The 23,410-nt window shown below is 44.2% G+C and overlaps 1 protein-coding gene and 1 pseudogene across 8 annotated transcripts in view; both read right to left on the bottom strand.

Moving 5' to 3' along the window:
• CSNK1A1 (casein kinase 1 alpha 1) overlaps positions 1–16,860 on the bottom strand; it is a 59,056-nt gene extending 42,196 nt beyond the window's left edge. For all 8 annotated transcript variants that reach the window (XM_003900345.5, XM_003900344.5, XM_009209368.4 and 5 more), the window contains exons 1-2: positions 16,132–16,860; positions 15,362–15,468 (exon numbers count right to left, since the gene is read on the bottom strand). In XM_003900345.5, coding sequence (XP_003900394.1) covers positions 15,362–15,468; positions 16,132–16,254 — 230 coding nt within the window. In that variant the 5' untranslated portion in view covers positions 16,255–16,860. The remainder of the gene's footprint in view (positions 1–15,361; positions 15,469–16,131) is intronic.
• A 5,551-nt stretch (positions 16,861–22,411) lies between these two features.
• Positions 22,412–22,975, bottom strand: LOC116274970 (annotated as a pseudogene).
• Positions 22,976–23,410: the final 435 nt, after the last annotated feature.

Below are 23,410 nucleotides of genomic sequence, written 5' to 3' on the forward strand. Positions count from 1 at the left end.
GAGCCTAGGAGGTTGAGGCTAGCCACTGCACTCCAGCCTGGGTGACAGTGAGACCATGCCTCTCCCCACCCAAAAAAAAAGCCCTTTACCTACAAAAAAAGCAAGAGTTTCATACATTAAAAAATTCCTAAATATGGCCTCTGCTTATCCTTTCAATTCTATATACTTATTCCCTCTTCAGATTATCCTCAGACCCTACCATTGAGACAAGTAACTTTACTGATCACCTGTTGTGTAGGGAGCTCTAACACAGCCAAATCCCAAACCCTTTAAGTCTCATTTCTTTCCTACTTCTTGGATACAAATTATCTCCTCCTAAAAACTTACTTTCTTTAACTTCAACAGCCCATTATCCTGACTCTCCTCCTGCTTTATTAATTCCAAATTTCTTCTCCTGAGTCCTCACCTCTCAATTTACTTTCTCCACTATCACTTATATGCTGATCTTGCTTAGATCTAACCCAGTCCCAATTCCCTGGCCTAGGCTCAGTTCTGTATTTGCTGCTAACTTAACTACCCAAGAGTAAAATACAGGATATGCCATTCACCTTAATTTCAACATGTCCAAAGCCATTACCATCCACCATACTTGTAAAATATTAAAATTGGCACCCCTTCCTAAGTCCCTAATTCAAACCTCAAATTCTTAAGGCTCAAGTGACTTACCTCCACTCCTCAAAAAGGCGTAACATGTACATTAAAAAGTTTCAGGATAAAAAAGAAATCAAACATACTCCTACAAAATATTCCCTAATACACTGTTAAGAGACCAAATGGCTTTCTTTTTGTTTCTTTGTTTTTGTTTTGAAATGGAGTGTAACTGTTGCCCAGACTGGAATGTACTGGCATAATCTCGGCTCACTGCAACCTCTGCCTCCGAGGTTCAGGTGATTCTCCCGCCTCAGCCTCCTAAGTAGCTGGGATTACAGCACATGCTGCCACACTCAGAATTTTTCTGTGTATTTTGAGTAGAGACAGGGTTTTGCCATGTTGGGCAGGCTGGTCTCAAACTCCTGACCTCAAGTGATCCACCTGCCTCAGCCTCCCAAAGTGCTGAGATTACAGGGGTGAGCCACCAAATGGTTTTTTTTTTTTTTTTGAGACGGAGTTTTGCTCTCATTGCCCAGGCTGGAATACAACGGCGTGATCTCAGCTCACCACAACCTCTGCCTCCTGGGTTCAAGTGATTCTCCTGCCAAGTAGCTGGTATTACAGGCATGCGCCACCACACCCGATTGATTTTGTATTTTTCGTAGATATGGGGTTTCTCCATGTTGGTCAGACTGGTCTCCAACAACTAACGCAGGTGATCCGCCCGCCTCCGCCTCCCAAAGTGCTGGGATTACAGTAGTGAGCCACCGCGCCCAGCCTCAAATGGTTTTCTTTTGGGTAATTTTTGCACTGTAAGTTAGCACTTGTATTACAGATAGTGTTTTCTGTATGAAGATACTAAGAGAACAAATAACTGGATGAAGGGAACACTTCCCCCTACTTTTCATTAATTTGCTTAGCAAATCCTCTTTAAACGGATAGAACTAAGTATTCTAGATAAGAAACTGTAGATGAAAACTATACAAAAAGGCAAAAGTAAATTATCTACATTAGTGGAGAAAATGAATACAAAAAGAAAACAATAACATTCCGAAGTTTGATATAATGTTTGTTTTAAGTAGCAAATACAAAAGAAACAACACAAGGTCTGGGCTGGAAACATAACACACAGCAAAGGGGAAAATGAAAATGGAGAAGAAGGGATTATTATTCTTACTACAAAAAGCAGTTGCCTGGCCAGGCACAGTGGCTCACGCCTGTAATCTCAGCACTTTGGGAGGCTGAGTCAGGTGGATCACTTGAGATCAGGAGTTTGAGACCAGCCTGGCCAACATGGTGAAACACCATCTCTACTCAAAGTACAAAAACTAGCCGGGTGCAGTGGTGGGCACCTGTAATTCCAGCTACTCAGGGAGCTGAGGCAGGAGAATCACTTGAACCCAGGAGGCAGAGGCTGCAGTGAGCCGAAATTGCGCCACTGCACTCCAAGCCTGAGGAACAGAGCGAGACTCCGTCTCTAGGGAAAAACAAACAAAAAACAGTTGGCCAACAATGATAAAATGCCAACAACCAAGACAATACCATTTCCTACAACAGCCACAGCACTCAGCAAAATTCACTAACTACCCTCAACAGCTTGATACAATGAAGTGCCACAAATCTCAGCACAGAATTTCTCAGTGTGGTTCTCTGGTCTTTAGTAGAAATTCCTCGTGGTAATTATATAAAAACAAAAATAAAAACAAACAAAAAACAAAGAAAACAAAAAAACAACTCTTGGTCTCCACTCGAGAATTGGTCAAACAAAAATCTGTTGGTAGTGCAGTGTAACCCGCATTTTTTACAAACTCTGTAGGTGGTAATTATTTATACACAGCTGAGGTTTGAAAAATGCTGACTTATCAGGATTCACACGAATAGAGTCTTAAGGGTCCTACTGTTGCAACTAACCAAGGCAATCTCTAAATGTTTCAGAGTACTGTTTGAGGCTTATCTCAATATGCTACCCTTTTAAGTAAACATTCATGTCCTCACATAGTTTGAGATTTAGACATCTTTCCTCCTACTTTTCAGGAGGAGACAAATTCACAATTATATGCCAGGCTCACAGCAGATGCTCAAAAAGAATGCAAGCCTCACAAAATCATTGCCTGTTCAATGAATTATGCTCAGTACTTTTTTTGTTTGTTTGTTTTTGTTTTTTTGAGATGGAGTTTCACTCTTAATGCCCAGGCTGGAGTGCAATGGCGTAATCCCGGCTCACCGCAACCTCTGCCTCCCAGGTTCGGGCGATTCTCCTGCCTCAGCCTCTCCCTAGTAGCTGGGATTACACAGGCACACGCCACCACGCTCAGCTAATTTTGTATTTTTAGTAGAGATGGAGTTTCTCCATGTTGGTCAGGCTGGTCTTGAACTCCCCACCTCAGGTGATCCGCCCGCCTTGGCCTCCCAAAGTGCTGGGGTTACAGGCATGAGCCACCGCACCCGGCTGCCCAGTTTCTTACACTGTGTCTGGCACAGGGTAGGTACGCTCATGTGAATGTCAACTGAATGAAAGAAATGCTTGTTCTCTACAAGGTACTGTACAAGGTGTTGTATGTTAAATTCACCAAGACAGTCTCAAACTATCAGAGCTCTCATATGAAGAGTAGAAGCTAACAACACTCCCTTCTCTAAGAGAAATAAAAAATAATATTATGGAGGTTCAAAAATGGGAACACTAGGATTTCTGTAAGTAGAGCTTGGTGGTAATAATTCAATCAAAGGCAAACAGCCAAACACAAAACCAAACTCAACCTTAATAAACAGTGAATGGCTGGGCACAGTGGCTCACACCTATAATCCTAGCACTTTGGGAGGCCAAAGCAGCTGGATCACTTGAGACCAGGAGTTGGAGACCAGCCTGGCCAACATGGAGAAACCCCATCTCAACTAAAAATACAAAATTAGCCGGGTGTGGTGGCGAATGCCCGTAATCCCAGCTACTCAGGAGGCTGAGGCAGGAGAATCACTTGAACCCAGGAGGCAGATGTTGCAATGAGCCGAGACTGCGCCATTGCACTCCAGCCTGGACAAGAGCAAAACTCCGTCTCAAAAAAAAAAAAAAAATTAAATGTATATAGCTATGTAATAAAAATAGAATTTCATTATTGTACCCAGCACAATAAGAAACACAAGATACCTCTACGAGTAAGACAGCTCTCTCCCTCAAGGAGTTTCTAGAATGTATTCTTGTAGGAATGCATCTGAAACATGTGAAGAGGTAAATGGTTTCACACATCGATCTTAGATACTTTCCAGAAATCAAAGCATTTGATTACATGGGATTATAGTGTACTTTCCAGTATCATGATGCCTATTACAGGATTTCCTGAATTAACCTCCTAATTATAGGAGGAAGTATATAAATTAAGAACACAGCCTTACAGCCTGGGCAACACAAGGAGACTCTATTTCTAAAAAATAAAAATAAAAATTAGCCAAGTGTGGTGGTGTATGCCTGTAGTCTCAGCTACTTAGAAGGCTGAGATAGGATGATCACTGGAGAAGGCTGAGATAGGATGATCACTGGAGCCCAGGAGTTCAAGGCTGCAGTAAGCTATGATTGAGCCACTGTACTCCAGGCGTAGGTGGCCTAGCAAGAACCCAACTCTTTAAAAAAAAAAGAGAGAGAGAGAGAAAAGAGTATAGCCTTATTAGGTTGTAGTTCTAGGAAAAGATGGGGGTTGATGGAGGTGAGTAGCAAAGTAAAAATTATTAATTGTTATTAATTATTATATTTTGGGGATTAATAACAACTATTGTTACATATCAGAATCACCTGGGGAGTTTTTAAAAATCATGACACCTACATCATATCCCAATTTAATTAAATCAAAATACTTGTGGTTAGGGATTAGGTGTCTTTTTTTTTTTTTTAAGTTTGCCATTTGATTCCATTTGTAGCAAAATTTGAGAACCACTGGCAGAGTTGAAAGATGCAGCAGGACCTGTACAAATCACACATTAGCTGCGTGACTTCAGGCAAATTAACCACTTTGACTCACATACTTTATATGAAACACCAACTTACAAGATTGGTGTAATGATTAAATGAGACCATATGCAATGCCTGGATAATATTGGGACTCTTTTTGTTGCATGCAGAGGGAAAAAAGAATGTTTAGCGACACTGAATTCAACCAATTATTCCCTTATTTCAAAAGTACTTATCAACATTACGAATAACTAAAAGGCAATTATACCTTAAAGTTAGAACAAATCATTATATCAGAGAACAAGAGGCATCTTCTGTCCTACTGATTCCATCAATTTATGTTATGCATTAAAAAACTCTTAAGGCCTTGCTAGGCGTTCGAAAACCCTTTTATAAGTAAAACCTGACTTTACAAATTATATAATTCATTCTATTAATAGGTTCAAAGCTAGACGGCATCACAGGCAGAACCCTGACTCATAATACAATGCTCTTTCCATTTCCCTTTATGTTGAGGATCGAAATGTACTCTCTTCAGCTAAACCTTTTTGTACAGCACTTCCAAAATCCCCATTAAAAGGCCATAACATGCCCCACTGCTCACACTGACAAGAAAAAGGCAGTATTCTAGTTCTTCGAAGGAGAGCAAGGTAAAGATATCAATGATCACTGAATACCATACTCACTACCATCACCTGCAACACAACCACCATCTGATAATTTTGTCAGATAAATCCTATAATGTACCTGATGGTGATAAACAGACTACTAATCTATAGTAAAACTAACATCAAAATAATGCTTAACTGGGGACTGGAGAGAAAAATAATGCTTGGCTATAATCCAAAAGACAGACTTAAAAAAATAAGTAAATAAAATAAAACTAACACTGTCACAGAATAGAACTTACCAAGGACGGGCAGTGTGTGCATACAAAGAAAAAATCAAATAGTCCTTATCTCAATAAGGATGTAGGTTATACCAACATATGCATTTGTCAAAACTGATCCGGCAGGGTATGGTGGCTCACGCCTGCCAATCCCAGCACTTTGATAGGTCAAGGTGGGCGGATCACAAAGTCAGGAGTTCAAGACCAGCCTGGCCAACATGGTGAAACCCCGTTTCTACAAAAAATTAGCCGGCTATGGCGGGCACCTGTAGTCCCAGCTACTCCAGAGGCTGAGCCAGGAGAATCACTGGAACCCGGGAGGCAGAGTTTGCAGTGAGCCGAGATTGCACCACTGAACTCCAGCCTGGGCAACAGAGCAAGACTCCACCTCAAAAAATAAAAATCCCACTAAAACATGCATTAGTTTATGCTATGTTAGTACTGGTCAACCGATTTTCTTTCTTCTTCTTCTTTTTTTTTTTTTGAGATGGAGTCTCCGTCTGTCACCCAGGCCAGAGTGCGGTGGTGTGATCTTGGCTCACTGCAACCTCCATCTCCTGGGATCAAGCGGTTCTTCTGCCTCAGCCTCCCAAGTAGCTGGGATTACAGGCACCTGCCACCATGGCCAGCTAATTTTTGTATTTTTAGTAGAGATGGGATTTCACCATGTTGGCCAGGCTGGTGTCGAACTCCTGACTTAAAGTGATCCGCCCGCCTTGGCCTCCCAAAGTGCTGGGATTACAGGTGTGGCATTAGCTACCACACCTGGCCAGTCAACCAAAATTTTAAGGCCAGCTGAGATTGAAAATGGAAGCAAAAACAGTAACAAAATAAAGCATCATTTTACCTGTGTTTATACACTGAACACCAAGTTAAATGATGAAAGTTATGAAGACACTCAGATAAGCTCAGAAAAACTTATGTTAAACTCAAGGACTAACTTTGTAACATTTGTTCCAAATTCTAACTTTTCACTTTACAGAATTCTTGACAGCAAAAATCCCTGGTAAACAGTGACAGACCATGAGAAAATGAAGATTTAATGATATTTTAGGTACAGCTTAAATATACTTTAAAACAAAATGATCCAGTCAGGTGCGGTGGCTCACACCTGTAATCCCAGCACTTTGGGAGGCTGAGGCAGGTGGATCACTTGAGGTCAGGAGTTCGAGACCAGCCTGGCCAATACGGTGAAACCTCATCTCTACTAAAAATACAAAAAAATTAGCCAGGCATGGTGGTATATGCCTGTAGTCCTAGCTACTCAGGAGGCTGAGGCAGAAGAATCACCTGAACCCGGGAAGTGGAGGTTGCCGTAAGCCAAGATTACACCATTGCACTCCAGTCTGGGCAACGGAGTGAGCCTCTGTCTCAAAAAAAAAAAAAAGATCTAGCTCCAGGAACGACTAAAGCCAAGGCTCCTTGATCCCTGGGCCACTGACCGGTATCCAGTATAGAAGCAAAGTGAAGCTTCATCTGTATTTACAGCCACTCCCCAATGCTGGCATTACTGCCTGAGCTCAGCCTCCTGTCAGATCAACAGCAGAATTCGATTCTCATAGGAGCGCAAACCCTGCTGTGAACTGCAGGGATCTAGGTTGTGCATTCCTTATGAGAATCTAATGCCTGATGATCTGTTACTGTCTCCCATGACTCCCAGACGGAACCATTTAGTTGCAGGAAAGCAAGCCCAGGGCTCCCATTGATTCTACATTAAGGTGAGTTGTATAATTATTTCATTATATGTTACAATATAATAATAACAGAAATCAAGTGCACAATAAATGTAATGCACTTGAATCATCTCAAAATCATTCCCACCCCCACCCCACCCCCCACTAGCTCTGGTCTGTGGAAAAACTGTCTTCCACAAAACCTGTCCCTGGTGCCAAAAAGGCTGGGGACCACTAACTAAAGCCAAGGAATAACCCACATACTTTACATGGGTTCCAGTATTTACTCCAAAATGAGATACAAATATATATATATATATACACACACACACTTTTTTTTTTATTTTTTTTTTGAGACAGAGTCTTGCTCTGTCACCCAGGCTGGAGTGCAGTGGCGTGATCTCAGCTCACTGCAACCTCTGCCTCCCGGGCTCAAGCAATTCTCCTGACTCAGCCTCCCGAGTAGCCGGGACTACAGGCGCACACCATCATGCTTGGCTAATTTTTATATTTCAGTAGAGATAGGGTTTCACCATGTGGGCCAGCCTGGTTTCGAACTCCTGACCTCAGGTGATCCGCCTGTCTCAGCCTCCCAAAGTGCTGGGATTACAGGTGGGAACAACCGCGCCTGGCCACAAATTAGTAATTTCTAACAAGTTTTTATCCTGCAATCCACAGATTCAAAAGGGAGAATAAGAACACCCTGAATCATAAGCATCTAATTAAATACAAATAGGTTACTTATATTTACATAAGAGCTCTTCAGCTTCTCTATGAGGCAAAATGCCAACAAGTGAAGAAGTACAGGATGGCTCTCCATCAAATGGAACGATATGGAGGGTGTGAACAGGCATGATTTGGGCTTGACATAAAGGCGATAATGATTCTCAGGAGAACTGGAAGTTAGGACACTCTAGTAACTCCCGTGAGATTCAACAGTCTAATTTGTATTAGTAGGAATAGGGCTATATACATCTCTAACATTTTGTCTAGCTTAAAATGCTACCTAGCATTATTACATTATCTCATAAGCCAGTATAAAGCAGCTCCATGAATTCAGTTTTCCTTCGAGTTAAAAAGCACATTGCTCGTGATCTGTGATGTATGTTTTCCTGTTTTTTTTTTTTTTTAAGTCCAAGCTAAGCATGAATACTGTAATATATCTTAATGAAGACATATGCAAAGCAGCATCATCTGTTCTCTGGTAACAGCCATTATGTTATTCACAGGATATATGCTCAGTGCCAAAGATAAGATTAAGCTGCTTTTAAAAGTGAAGAGTAAGGATTAACTAGTGCTTTATAAATACGTTCTAAAACATTTGACCTTCAGACACAGAGGGCAAAAATAGTGATTAAAAAACACCAGGCAGCTGGGAGAGGTGGCATTCATCTGCAGTCTCAGCTACTCAGGAGGCTGAGGGGCAGGAGGATCATTTGAGTCCAGGAGTTTGAGGCTGTAGTGTGCTATTATCATGCTTCTGAATAGCCACTGCACTCTGCCTGGGTGACAGCGCAAGAACCTGCCACTAAAAATAAAAATAATAAAAGATGAAAGAAAAATAGGAAAAACAAGAAAGGAAGGCAGTAGTACACACAATATCAAACTGCTGGAATGCTTTCTTTCTAGCTACTATCCTTTGAAAATAGGTCTTAAAATTCCAGGACTAAAAGGCCTTAGGATCAATGAGGCCAGTGACACTTTTAAGTAGGGAACCCTTGTTCAAACAAAACCCCACCCAAAAGCTCAGTATGCAAAGGCAAATGGAAATGAGTATTTAGCTGGCAAAAGAAGCCCTAAATCTTTCTGTTCAGCACTCTCCTTTTCATTTAGAACAATCCTTTTTTTATTTTCTAAATGAGGAAACAGATGGGCTCACACAGATTAAGGAACTGACTGACTGTAGATCACCCAGTCAATACCACATGGCAGATCTACAGCTCAAACCTCCAAAACCTATCTAGATAAGAATTTTTCGGTATGTCATAATTCTTTCTTGGGTTGCTGCACAGTTGCTGATGCCTATAATCCCAGAGCTTTGGGGGGCCGAGGCAGGAGGAGCACTTGAGCTCAAGAGTACAAGATCAGCCTGGGCAATACAGCAAGAGCCCATCTATATAAAAATAATAATAAATTTTTAAAATTGTTCATTTGGAGAACTTATTAATTCAATTGAGAATGGAACACACAAAAAAAGGTTTTAACAGACACTCAATACAGCTGACCCTTGAACAAAAGGGACTTGAAATGCACAGGTCCACTTATACACAGGTTTTTTTCTGCCTCTGCTATCCAAACAAGATCAACCCCTCTTCTTCCTCCTCAGCCCAAAGTGAGGATGATGAGGGTGAAGAGCTTTATACATATATATATATATATATAGTTATTGACCATTCATGTTATTGGTAAAGCTACCAGTGAATAGTAGGCTACTAGTAGTTAAGTTTTTGGAGAGTCAAAAGTGGTCCACGCCTGTAATCCCAGCACTTTGGCAGGCCAAGGTGGTTGGATCATCTGAGGTCAGGAGTTTGAGACTAGCCTGGCCATCACAGTGAAACCCCGTCTTCACTAAAAATACAAAACTTAGCTGAGTGTGGCGGCGCGCCTGTAATCCTATGAACCTGGAAGGCAGAGGTTGCAGTGAGCCAAGATCACACCATTGCACTCCAGCCTGGGGACAGAGCAAGATTCCATCTCAAAAAAAAAAAAAAGTTATACTTGGATTCCTGACTGCGGGACATAGTAGGAGTGGGTTGGGGTTCAGTGCCCCTAACCCTAGCATTGTTCAAGAGTCAACTGTAATTTTAAGTGAGCTCTCACATATTAATTCACAAGGTCCAAGGATTTTTTTTTTTTTTTCCCTGCCTCAGGTTTATTTGTACAAATAGCACAGGAGGCCCCCAGTTCCATGAAGACGGCAGCCCAGGGCTCGCACCAGTCCTTCTGTCCTCACATTGGCAGACAGAGATACCTACTCTGAAGCCTTTGTAGGGGCCTGGGCGCCTTTGGGAGCCTGAGCTGGAACCGAAGCTGGAGCTGCAGCCTGGGCCTTGGTTGATCCTTGGCCTTGGCTGGCACAGCCTGAGCCCCTTGGCAATGAGGACACAAGCATGCTTCCCAAGCTTGGGTGGGCAATGTAGGCAAGTCAATTGAGTTTGCAGCTGACACCCTTTGGGATCTTGGGCTTAACCTCCTTGGGCTTTACGAGGGTCTTGCTAGCCTCAGCACATGCACTCATGGCCTTGGCATTGTTGGCCTGCATCTTATTCAGGCCCTTCTTGTGCTTCTTGGCAAAGTGCATGTTCCTCAGGAACCTGGGGTCCACCATTTCTGTGCCATTTTTGGGACTGCTTGTGTGTGGTGTGGTTCTTGGACTTGGCCATGTCTGTACCTTAAGCTGTGGCTCCCAAAGCGCCTAGAACCGGAAGCTTCTTTTCTTAAAATATCAAGAAAATGGATACCATTCTCTCACCCTTGCTTTTTTTTTTCTTTCTTTTTTTTTTTTTTTGATACGGAGTCTCATTCTGTAGCCCAGGCTGGAGTGCAGTGGTACGATCTTGGCTCACTGCAACCTCCACCTCCCATGTTCAAGCAATTCTCCTGCCTCAGCCTCCTGAGTAGCTGGCACTACAGGCGCACGCCACCACACCAGGCTAACTTTTTTTTTTTTTTAGTATTTTAGTAGAGACAGGGTTTCACCTGTCTCTACTGCCCAGGCTGGTCTCGAACTCCTGAGCTCAGGCAATCTGCCCACCTCGGCCTCCCAAAGTGCTAGGATTACAGGCGTGAGCCACAGCGCCCAGTTTATCCTTGCTCTTCACTCTGGATGCTATGCTTCTTAACAACAGGTCTCTCAAATTACACAGGAAGGACCTGATTAAGCAGGTCATCTATGCAGGCCAGGTAATTTTCAGTCTCTGTTGCAAGATATACCAAAGTATCTTTAAAGCAAATTCTGGCTGGGTGCGGTGGCTCATGCCTGTAATCCCAGCACTTTGGGAGGCGGAGGCGAGCAGATCACGAGGTCAAGAGATAGAGACCATCCTGGCCAACACGGTAAAGCCCCGTCTCTATTGAAAATACAAAAATTAGCTGGGCGTGGTGGCATGTGCCTGTAGTCCCAGCTACTCAGGAGGCTGAGGCAGGAGAATCACTTGAACCCAGGAGGTGGAGGTTGCAGTGAGCCAAGATTGTACCACTGCACTCCAGCGTGGTGACAGAGTGAGACTCCATGTCAAAAAAAAAAAGCAAATCCTACAGGGAGTTTTGTAACACAAAACATAGGAAAGTGATTGAACAAATTTGTATATGAAGGATAAAGGCAGCAAAATCTAACTTTTTAAAATTAGTGACACTTCTAAAACAATAGATAACACATAACTTTTATCTAGCTAACACTAAATAGTCAACTTAATTCAATACTTACCAAGTGAATATTTATTAAATATGTACCATGCATAGGTGATACAGAAATAGTGGGGAACAAACTGAGGGGGATGGAAAGATGTTGCTATCCAAATAAAGAACGTTTACGTAAATCTTTATCCTTTTCGCTTCAATGGAAACAGTTTTTCTTTTTCTTTTTTTTTTTTTACATTTCACTTTAAAACCAATGAACCACTTTTGTTTCCATATACCTGACCCTACCACTCCTAAAGCAAATTTACCCTTTCTACACTCATCCAATTACTGTGTTCTGCCTTAGAGACTACACCCAGAAGCCACACTCTCTATTCTTGGTTGCCTTACTAAACCAGTTCACCAAGCTTTCTTCCTTAGAGCCAGATCCTGAAATCCCATCTCCTCTCTCAGGAAGCCTTAACTTGAAAGCCAGGTTAATCTGTTTAGCCCCACCCACAGACAGCTTAAAACTACCATAACTCTCTCTGCACTCACCACCTTATAATAGGCACCTATTACTATAATTCTGCTCAGAAGTTAATTTATTCATGTGCTTATTCAGTACATTACTCATTGCCCTTATGGGTCTGTATCAGGTCTTAAATAAAAGCTACCAGATAAAAGGACATGTACTGTACTTCGGTTTAGCACTGAAAATGACAATGCTTAATGTTTTTTAATGATTTCAAATACATTAAATTTAACCTGATTTGTGAAATTTATAAAATCTCCCAACATAGATGAATCTCAAAAACATTATGTTAAGTGAAAAGTGCCAGACACAAATGACCTCATTTTGTATGATTCCATTTATATGAAATTCTAGGAAAAACTATAGTGATGGAGTGAGGGGCCTTATTTTCCCACATAGTAGGTTTTTTTTTAAAGGCAAGAATGATTTTAAAACCTCAAATCTATATCATCTCAGATTTCATATTAATATTCACCTCATAAAAGAAATTTGAGGCCGGGCGCGGTGGCTCAAGCCTGTAATCCCAGCACTTTGGGAGGCCGAGACGGGCGGATCACGAGGTCAGGAGATCGAGACCATCCTGGCTAATACGGTGAAACCCCGTCTCTACTAAAAATACAAAAAACTAGCCGGGCGAGGTGGCGGGCGCCTGTAGTCCCAGCTACTCGGGAGGCTGAGGCAGGAGAATGGCGTAAACCCGGGAGGCGGAGCTTGCAGTGAGCTGAGATCCGGCCACTGCATTCCAGCCTGGGTGACAGAGCGAGACTCCGTCTCAAAAAAAAAAAAAAAAAGAAATTTGAAATTTTCTTCCAAAAGATTTACTTGCTCATTTACAACCAATAGCACATTTTATCATTCAATTGTCCATTAAAACTATAAATCAGCATTGGAACTTTGTTTCTTTTTTTGTGTATGTGTGTTTTTTTTGGAGTCTCGCTTTGTCGCCAGGCTGGAGTGCGGTGGCGCCATCTCGACTCACGGCAACCTCCAACTCCCAGGTTCAAGCTATTCTCCTGCTTCAGCCTCCCGAGTAGCTGGGATTACAGGCACGCGCCACCATGCCCAGCTAATTTTTGTATTTTTAGTAGAGAGAAGGTTTCACATGTTGGCCAGGCTGGTGTCGAACTCCTGACTTCAAGTGACCCGCCTGCCTTGGCCTCCTAAAATGCCTGGATTACAGGCATGGGCTCCCCGCGCTCAGTTGGCCTTTTGAGGCGGGTCTGTCTGTCGCCCAGGCTGGAGTGCAGTGGCTGGATCTCAGCTCACTGCCAGAGCTCCGCCTCCGGGTTCGCCATTCTCCTGCCTCAGCCTCCCGAGTAGCTGGGACTACAGAGCCATACCTCATGCGGCTGGATTTTTTTGTATTTTTTAATTAGAGGCGGGGTTTCGTGTTAGCCAGGATGATCTCGGTCTCTGACACCGTGATCATGCGTCTCGGCCTCCCCAGTGCTGGGATTACAGGCTTGAGCCACCGCGCGCGGCCCCGGCTGGAGCTTTTTTTAAGGACAGTTTTATTGGGGTTGTTTCCATGTAAAGACTATGCAACCCAGTCCTTAATTCAAGATACGAAAAATACAAACTGGAATAGAAAAAGGGGCTACAGGCCGGGCCCTGGTGGCTCATGCCTATAATCCCAGCACTTTGGGAGGCCGAGGGAGGTGGATCAACTGAAGTCTGGAGCTGGAGACCAGCATGGCCAACATGGCAAAATCTTGTCTCTACTAAAAATCAAAAATTAACCTGGCATAGTAGTGCAAGCCTGTAATTCCAGCTACTTGGGAGGCTGAAGCAGGAGGATCACTTGAACCTGGGAGGCAGAGGTTGCAGTGAGCCAAGGTTGCCCCACTGCACTCCAGCCTGGGCAACAGAGTAAGGCTTCGTTTCAAAAGAAAAAAACCTGGGCACGGTTGCTCACGCCTGTAATCTCAGCACTTTGGGAGGCCGAGGCAGGTGGATCACCTGAGGTCAGGGGTTCGAGTACAGCCTGGCCAACATGGTGAAACTAAAATACAAAAATTAGCTGGGTGTGGTGGCTGGCGCCTGTAATCCCAGCTACTCAGGAGGCTGAGGCACTAGAATCGCTTGAACCCAGGAGGCAGAGGTTGCAGTGAGCCAAGATCGTGCCATTCACTGCACTCCAGCCTGATCGACAAGAGCGAAAACTCAGTCTCAAAAAAAAAAAAAAAGAGTCTCCAGCAAACAGTAAACACCATTCTCACCTATTCTGAATATTTTTGCAAAAGGTATTTTAGATTGTTGCTGAAAAACAGCTTGGTTTTAAACTATATTTTAGTCTCCATTCCATGAAGAGGCTCTTTAATCCCAAAAGTTAAAACATTACTCTAAAACCCTCCAAAGTAAAGTTAACCATTTGACAGAACAATGTCTTTCTATCTCGTCATCTTTTATCCTCGTTACTGCTATTTGCACTCACCAATATTCCACACCAACAAAGGCCGCAATTTCTCTGATATTAAGATTTACTGCCAAACTCAACAGGTTAAAATTACTTATCAAAGTGTGGCTAAGTGATCAAGATTTCTTTTAATACAATTGATTTGAGTAAATTTTAACATAGTTGGTGCTGCTCAAACTGCCTTTGCCATTACCTATACAAATTTAGTCCCGACTGAAATGTGCCAAATATGACCATTCACGAAAGGAAAGAGTAATTAACACTTTTAAAAGAACCACAAAGGATTTTACATAGTATAATTCAACAATTTCATGTCACATCTGCTGCAGAAATCACAAACATTGTCACTATGCCATCTCCTTCCTCGAACCCCCACACCGCCTCTTGCAGCTTTATTCTTGGCTTTTCAAAGGTTTAATCCACTCGGGGCTGCTAAAGGAGGAATCAAGGAAGCATAATTTGTGAACCCAAGCTGAGAAAAGGGCAGGAATATGGGGTTGAGTCACGTCGTTCCGCCATTTTCTAAGCGGAGGAGGAAGACATGTTGGAACAAAAACACAACAAAAGAGCAGCCATTTCCCAAGCCAGCTCCAATAGCAACTCGAACTGACACTGCCGGGTCGCTTCAGCACCTTCAAATCCACTTCACTGGACAAACCTAAGAACATCAGACGTGCCGCCGTAAAAAAGGCAGCAGCCAACCCTTCCGCGTAGGGATCAAAGATGACCCGCACGCATAACTGCAAACGAAAGCCTCGGGAAGAGAATGACGGAAGCGAAATGGAGCAGTGTAATACAATGAAATAAGTTGGCAAATTGAAATTTACTCAGTGATTGCGATGACTTACAGGAAAGCACCAGCTACAAGGAACCCAGGTAACTAAAACAAGACCCGGATTCAGCTGGTCTCATTACCTGCCTCTACCCACTTCCCCATTCCGTGCTTCCCTCAGCGGATCGCCTACATGCACGGGGTTCTTACCGTATGTGGGGGATGCCAACCCCACCTTGAAGAATCTTATAGAGCTTGCTCTCGTACAGCAACTGGGGATGCCTGGCCTTCTGAGATTCTAGCTTCACTGCCACTTCCTGCAGGGGAAAGAGGGGATGATGGCATCAACATCCCTACGGATTCAGTGTCACTTAGGAAAGGAGAGAGACATTAGCAAAACTCCAAGTCGCGACTACAAGGAAGAAGTGAAAAGCTGGAAAGAGAAAGCTCTCTGTAATTATAAAACGAGGCAACCAGCCTCAAAGGCCTCTTCAGGGGGTAGTGACGAAATCGTACGTCCTCTAAAGTGCAGGAAAATGATTCATCCAGAAAAAAAAGGCAACCTCTGAACGTAGTGAGAGGTTTTTAAGGAACTAGGCGATCGGAAACTGTTCTAATTGGAACAAGAGGCCCAGTAGGATTAAAAATTAAATAAAAGAAAAGAAAAGCATGGGAATCACAGAAAGAGGATTTTGTCGTTTCCACCTTAAAAGTCGGTTAAAAAAAAAAGCTCGACGAAGGGACATTTATGGGACGTGTTTAACAAGCTGGGAAACTAGTTCCCCCAACCTTTCTATCGGGTTCTTGACCCTTTTAGGGAAAGAGCGGGCGAGGATCGCAAGCCAGGAAAACTAGCTCCCTGGACTCCCTGGCGAGTGCGTGCGGTGAGGTGAGGCCCGAGCACTTTGGGGGTGCGCGGTGGTGGTGGGGGGAATGAGGAAAAGCGCAGCGTTATCGTGAACCCCACCCCAGGTGATTACCTCGCCGTTGGTGATGTTGATCGCCAGATAGATGTCCCCAAAGGAGCCAGACCCGATCTTCCGTACCAGTTTATATTTCCCTCCGACAATGAATTCGGCCTTAGAGCCGCTGCTACTCGCCATCCTGAGAGACGAAGATGGAGTCTGGGGCCAAGCCCCGACACCTCTGGGAAGACGACGGAGGCCTCTGGGGCTCCTACACTGGGCAAGGCTACGGAGGAAGGCGGCAGGAAACAGAACACGGAGGCCTTTACCGGCGTTCGGGGCCCAGAATCAGCCGAGGGGAACCTGATCACCGCCGCTCAGTCAGGTTTCTTTTTGCCAGGCCGCAGTTTGTGAAGGGCTTCTCGCGGTTACCAGGCTGGGCCACTTGTTTCTCGGCGGCCGCCGCTGCCTCGCTTGCGCGGCGACGTCGCGGGCTGGAAAAGGGGCGCGGTGAGCTAGGGCGGCGATACAGCTACCACCACTGCCGCCGGCTCCGGCCCTGAGGGACCCCTGTCACTCCGCCGACGCCGCCATCTTGTTACTCCAGCTCCAGCCAACACAAAATGCCCCCAGTCCCCGGGAGCCGCTTCTTCACGGCGCAGAGCACTCTGGGAAAGGGATCTGGGGCGCTCGCTCCGAAGGATCGGCAGCGAGAGGGCGGAACCGGATCCGTGAGAGTCGCGGCCCACGCTCCGAGCGTCACCCTGTCACCGCCCAGTAGCGCATGAGCGCTGCAACTCCTGCTGACTGCGCAGGCGTGCCGCGGCCTGCCTCACCCCGCCCCGGGCTTTCTTCCACTTCCGGTCGGCGGCGGCTCAGCCGGTGTTACCTGTTACTCGCCTCGGACCCGCAGGGTCTCTGGAAGGATGAGTGGCCACAGGCCTCGATGTTGGGAGGAGTCACCTTCATGTTTCGTGTCAGGCCTCCTTAGGAGTTGGGTATTGACCTTTGCTCTTTGAGGCGGTTTTTAACCTTTGATCTTTCTTCTGGCCGCTCCCCCGGACCGGCCTATTCCAACCCAGTTTCTGTTTGGAAAGAGGCTATCGCCTCTGGTGGAGAGGAAGAGAAAAGCAGCCCGCGTTGAGGAATCGTTCAGGGCTCTCGGTTATAGCAAAGCCTAGCTAATTACCCTTCATAATTAGAATTTTCTTCTCTACTACGGAGTGTTATAGACCCTCTTTCCACAGGAGGGGAAAAAAGAAAGAAGCCGGAATCCCCCTGCCGTCCTACGTCTTTGCATTATTGCCTCACTACCACTTTTGATCTTCAGAAGAAAACCCAGTATCTTGTTCATAGTGAAGATTAGGGATAGATGGAATCAACAGAAAATTAATTTAACAAGAGTGAAAAAACTGTTATGCCCCCCAACCCCACCAAAACAACAGCAAAGAATCGTATGTTGGTCATGTTGAAAACCGCAGTATTAACCTGAACAGAGTAGAGGTAACTATTACAAAATTTAATTGACAACATTTAAAGCTACACGGAATTTTTTTTCTTTTTTACTAAAAATCGATCAGAGAATCAGATCTTGACCACGTTTTGTATTACAAAATTTGACCTGGGAAAATTGGGTTGAGTAATAGTAATGTTCACAAAAGAAAGCTCCATGGTTTATGCTATCATCTTAAGTCAGACCTCAGTCGTAAACATTTAAGCTAAGCCTATCCTAAATAAAATTTAATTAAAATAGAAATGAGGGCTGGGCGCAGTGGCTCACGCCTGTAATCCCACCACTTTGGGAGGCCGGGGCGGGCAGATGACTTGAGGTCAGTTGTTCGAGACCAGCCTGGCCAACATGGCGAAACCCCGTATCTACTAAAAATACAAAAATTAGCTGGGTGTGATGACGTACACTTGTAACCCCAGCTACTCGGAAGCGGAGGTTGCGGTGAGACTAGATCACGCTACTGCACTCCAGCCTGGGCAACAGAGAGACCCTCTCTCAAAAAAATAATTAATTAAATAGAAATGAGAGAAAAATGTGAAGAATTTTAACTGCAACTTTGAAAGGTGATCAAGTAATTAAGGTTAGTAATAGGGTTCATCTCGGAAGATAACTGAAGAGAGAGGGGAAGAGACTTCCCCTAAAGTTTAGCATGAAGTTTTAAGGCACAACCAACACCCAGGGTGCCCAACTCCCAAATCACCACTATTAGACATCGTTCGCCTTTGGTGACTCTAAAGCATGTTTTGACTAAGTTAAAATCTGCTGTTAAATTCTGGTCTAAAACGCAGCCGGGTGCAGTGGCTCACACCTGTAATCCCAGCACTTTGGGAGGCCAGAGGTGAGTGGATCACCTGAGGTCAGGAGTTCGAGACCATTCTGGCCAACATGGTGAAACCCCGTCTCTACTAAAAATACAAAAACTAGCTGCGTGTGGTAGCGTGTGCCTGTAGTCCCAGCTACTCAGGAGGCTGAGGCAGGAGAATCGCTTGAACCCGGGAGGCGGAGGTTGCAGTGAGCCGAGATGGTGCCCCTGCACTCTAGCCTGGAGACAGAGCAAAACTCCGTCTAAAAATTAATTAATTAATTCTGGTCTTAAAAAAAAAAAAAAAAAAAGAAAGCCAAGTTTAAGCATCTTGAATTTTCCAGAGATCACTCCTCTTCTGCTAATTTTCTCACACACATCCAAAGTTTAATGGATTCCTCAGCTTGGGGAGTGCTCCATAAGGGGATGAGGTATACATTTAGAATGATATTTTGGTGTTGTGATAAAAATGCTCAATGAAGCCAGGGGCGGGGTAAGGGTGGGCATGGAGTGATCTAAATTAGTGATTCCCAAAGGTCTGTGTATGGACAGATGCAAGTCGCTAACAAAGTTTTCCATGAGGATGTGAGAAAAGTAAGCAATACATTTTTCATATATTTATCTGATTTCACATTATATTTCATTCTGAGATTTAGTCTTTTCACATATGTGTCATTAAAATGCTCTTTTATGAAATGGTGCCGATGGTAGGTGGTTTTGGTTTTTTAAATATTCTTGCTTGATTAAAAGTTAAGCCCGGGTGCGGTGGCTCATGCCTGTAATCCTAGCACTTTGGAGGCCGAGGCAGGCGGATCACAAGGTCAGGAGTTCAAGAACAGCTTGGCCAATATGGTGAAACCCCATCTCTACTAAAAAATACAAAAATTAGCCGGGCGTGGTGGCGGGCGCCTGTAGTCCCAGCTACTCGGGAGGCTGAGGCAGGAGAATCACTTGAACCCGAGAGGTGGAAGTTGCAGTGACTGAGATCGTGCCACTGCACTCCAGCCTGGGCTACAGAGTGAGACTCTGTCTCAAAAAAAAAAAAAAGAAAGGAGTCTTCTAAATGTACCAAAGAGCAATTTCTGGCTCCTAGATCAGATGCATTCACTAAAAATATCAAAAGTGTAGAATAAAAATTGTAGACCTTGAGGGAAATATGGAGATCACCTAGTTCAATAATAATAATTGTATTTTTTTAATGCTTTGCAATTTACTTATGAGTCAAAGTCTTACTCTGTCACCCAGGCTGGAGTACAATGGCACCACCATAGCTCACTGTAGTCTGGACCTCGTGGGCTCAAGCAATCCCCCTGCCTCAAGCTTCCCCAGTAGCTAGGACTATAGGCAGGCACCACCATGCCTGGCTAATGTCTTTTTTTTTTTTTTTTTAACTTTTTGTAGAAATAGTGTCTTGCCTTGTTGCCCAGGCTGGTCTTGAACTGCTGGACTCAAGTGATCCTCATGCATCATCCTCCCAAACTGCTAGGATTACAGGCATGAACCACTGTACCCAGCCTGCAATTTAGAGTACTTTCACACGTGTCATTTGTGCCCCAGTAAGACAAAGTGACTTGCCCAAAATCATAGATATCTTAGTGGCAATGACAGGACTAGAGCCACAACTACTACCAAAAGAAAGAGAAAAGGGAAAGAGTAGAACACAAATTTGGACAATCATGTCCCAGGGATTACTTCTGTGTTCGTAGGGAATTCGAGATGAATTTTATTAACTTTTTTTTTTTCTTGGCTGGGTGTGGTGACTCATGCCTATAATCCCTGCACTTTGGGAGGCTGAGATAGGAGGATCTTGTGAGGCCAGGAGTTCAAAATCAGCCTGAGCAACATAGACCCCATCTCTACAAAAGTGTTTTTAAATAATAAAAACAAAAACTGTTTTTTTTAAGCCACAGTGTTTACTCAAGGAACGGTCACTGGTAGCCAGAACATGCTTCGAGTGAAATGATAGAGACAAGCACAAGAAGTCTAGATGGATGCTAAAAACAGAAGGGTAGCCTGCCAATCTCTAGAATTGTTTAGTGTAAGTAAGTAGAAAAATGGAATGCCTTAGAAACGTCCGTGTCCCAAGTGTTGTTTATTTTATTTATTTATTTATTTATTTTTGAGATGGAGTCTCACTCTGTCGCCCAGGCTGGAGTGCAGTGGCACAATCTCAGCTCACTGCAACCTCCACCTCCTGGGTACAAGTGATTCTCCTGCCTCAACCTCTTGAGTAGCTGGGATTACAGGTACGTTTCACCATGCCCAGCTAATTTTTGTATTTCTTTCTTTCTTTTTTTTCTTTTTTTTTTTTTGAGATGGAGTCTCGCTCTTGTTGTCCAGCCCGGAGTGTAATGGCGCGATTTTGCCTCACTGCAACCCCTGCCTCCCAGGTTCAAGCAATTCTCCTGCCTCAGCCTCCCAAGTAGCTGGGATTACAGGTGTGTACCACCACACCCAGCTGATTTTGTATTTTTAGTAGAGATGGAGTTTCACCATGTTGACCAGGCTGGTTTCAAACCTCTGACCTCAGGTGATCCACCCCCCTCAGCCTCCCAAAGTGCTGGGATTACAGTCACGAGCCACTGTGCCTGGCCGTAATTTTGTATTTTTAGTAGAGATAGGGTTTCTCCATGTTGGCCAGGCTGGTCTCAAATTCTTGACCTCAGATTATCCGCCTGCCTCAGCCTCCCAAAATGCTGGGATTACAGGTGTGAGCCACCAGTGTCAGGTGTTAAGTCTTACATAGTCCTGTGCATAATCAGCATAAGGGAAGTCATGGAGTGACTGAAAACATGAAGACATTAGAAATATGCAGTTGGGGCCGGGCGCGGTGGCTCAAGCCTGTAATCCCAGCACTTTGGGAGGCCGAGACGGGCGGATCACGAGGTCGGGAGATCGAGACCATCCTGGCTAACACGGTGAAACCCCGTCTCTACTAAAAAATACAAAAAAAACTAGCCGGGCGAAGTGGCGGGTGCCTGTAGTCCCAGCTACTCGGGAGGCTGAGGCAGGAGAATGGCGTGAACCCGAGAGGAGGAGCTTGCAGTGAGCTGAGATCCGGCCACTGCACTCCAGCCTGGGCGACAGAGCAAGACTCCGTCTCAAAAAAAAAAAAAAGAAATATGCAGTTGGGTCAGAGCGATAATGCATTCAGCCTGTTTTTCAATCTTGGATAGTGATGCCATTTCTGTCCCTTTCTTTTTTTTTTTTTTTTTTTTTGTTACAGAAGGGTGCTTCTTCCTCCTTTCTCGAGTGCTGTGGCCGGATCTCAGCTCACTGCAAGCTCCGCCTCCCGGGTTCACGCCATTCTCCGGCCTCAGCCTCTCGAGTAGCTGGGACTACAGGCGCCCGCCACCTCGCCCAGCTAGTTTTTTGTATTTCTTAATAGAGACGGGGTTTCACCGTGTTAGCCAGGATGGTCTCGCTCTCCTGACCTCGTGATCCGCCCGTCTCGGCCTCCCAAAGTGCTGGGATTACAGGCTTGAGCCACCGCGCCCGGCCTCTGTCCCTTTCTTTAATCAGTCCCTGTTCTCCCCCTCTGCATTGTCCATGGGGTTTTGTGAAAGTGGATTGCTGTATCTATGACAGTGTTTTGCGGTAGGCACGTCTGTGCAAAAGTACCCCAAAGTCTGAGGAAGTTGGGATGCTGAAGAAAGAAGCTGACAAATACAATATTTTAGAAAGAAACATTTAATAAGGAATTATGAACAGAAGCAATTGAGTTCAAGGAACAGAAGCCAAGATGATAGATCCCCATGCCATTACCCACTAGACCCGGGGCTTATATACCACAGGGAAAGGAGTGGTTCAGATATGAGCTGTAGGACCATTGAAATGGATAACATCAAAGTTGTTTGACCTAAGAGTAGGATTTACAGTAAATATCTGCTGTTACACAAGGAACAATAGATAAACTGGGAATTTTCAAGGACTTCCTGGAACTGCAGTTAAACCAAAATGGTGGTTTAGTTTCCAAGATGGAGTTGCTTTGTTTGTTTGTTTATTTATTTATTCTTTTAATTACATTTATTTTAATGCTGAATTTACTCCCATGCCATAAGTTTTTGTTTCTTCTGGGATATCTTTTTCTTCTGGAAACAAAAACCTCCTCTTCTCGTTTCAGAACAATCTGTTCCTTTTCAGTAAGGATCATCTCAATGTGGCAGAGAGAGCTCATGTACAGGTTAATCTGACCATGAGCTCTGTAGGTCCGGCGGCACATCTTAGGTGCTTTGTTCACTTGGATATGCTCAGTGACCAGAGAATCTGCATCTAAACCCTTATGTTCAGCATTACTCTCTGTGTTTTTAAGCATGTGCAGCAAAAATTCAGCACTCTTTTTGGGCCACTGACCTTGTGTCCGGCCCCACTGCTTGACCTGGGCACACCTGCCAACTCCACCATTGTATCGTCGGAATGGTACGCACTGTTTCTGTAAAGTGACATCTTTCAGATACTTCGTGGCTTTTCGTATATACATACCCTTGATGGCCTGGGCAGTTTCACGAGTGTTCTTAAAGTGAACATGAAGATTGGAACCTCTTGATTTGCATGATTTCGTGGGGTTCTCCGGGTCAAGTGAATAGCGAACCATTTTCACAGATTACCTCAGGTCACTTAGGGAAAGAGCTGCTTTATTTATTTATTTATTTATTTATTTGGGACAGGGTCTCGCTCTGTTGCCCTTGCAGGAGTGCAGTGGTATAATCATGGCTCACTGCAACCTTAATCTCCCAGGCTCAGGCAAGCCTCTGCCTTAACCTCCCGAGTAGATGGGACCACAGGCATGTGCCACTGCACCTGGCCTAACATGGAGTTGCTTTAGCCTCTCATCCAGGAGGAGTTGCTTTAGCTTCCACAGTTAGCAACTTCAAACACATTTGAGACATTCTGCATATATTTCTTACTTTTTATGGCCTCATTAACCGTAAATGTATTTCAATTAATGTCATTTTTTGAATATATGTATTCTTTTGATTCATATAGCTTCTAGATTCTGAGGATTGGTAAGTTCCGTATGTTTATTACCCAATGATTTTTTT

Source organism: Papio anubis, chromosome 5, assembly GCF_008728515.1.
Source record: "Papio anubis isolate 15944 chromosome 5, Panubis1.0, whole genome shotgun sequence".
In the NCBI taxonomy this organism is placed as follows: domain Eukaryota; kingdom Metazoa; phylum Chordata; class Mammalia; order Primates; family Cercopithecidae; genus Papio; species Papio anubis.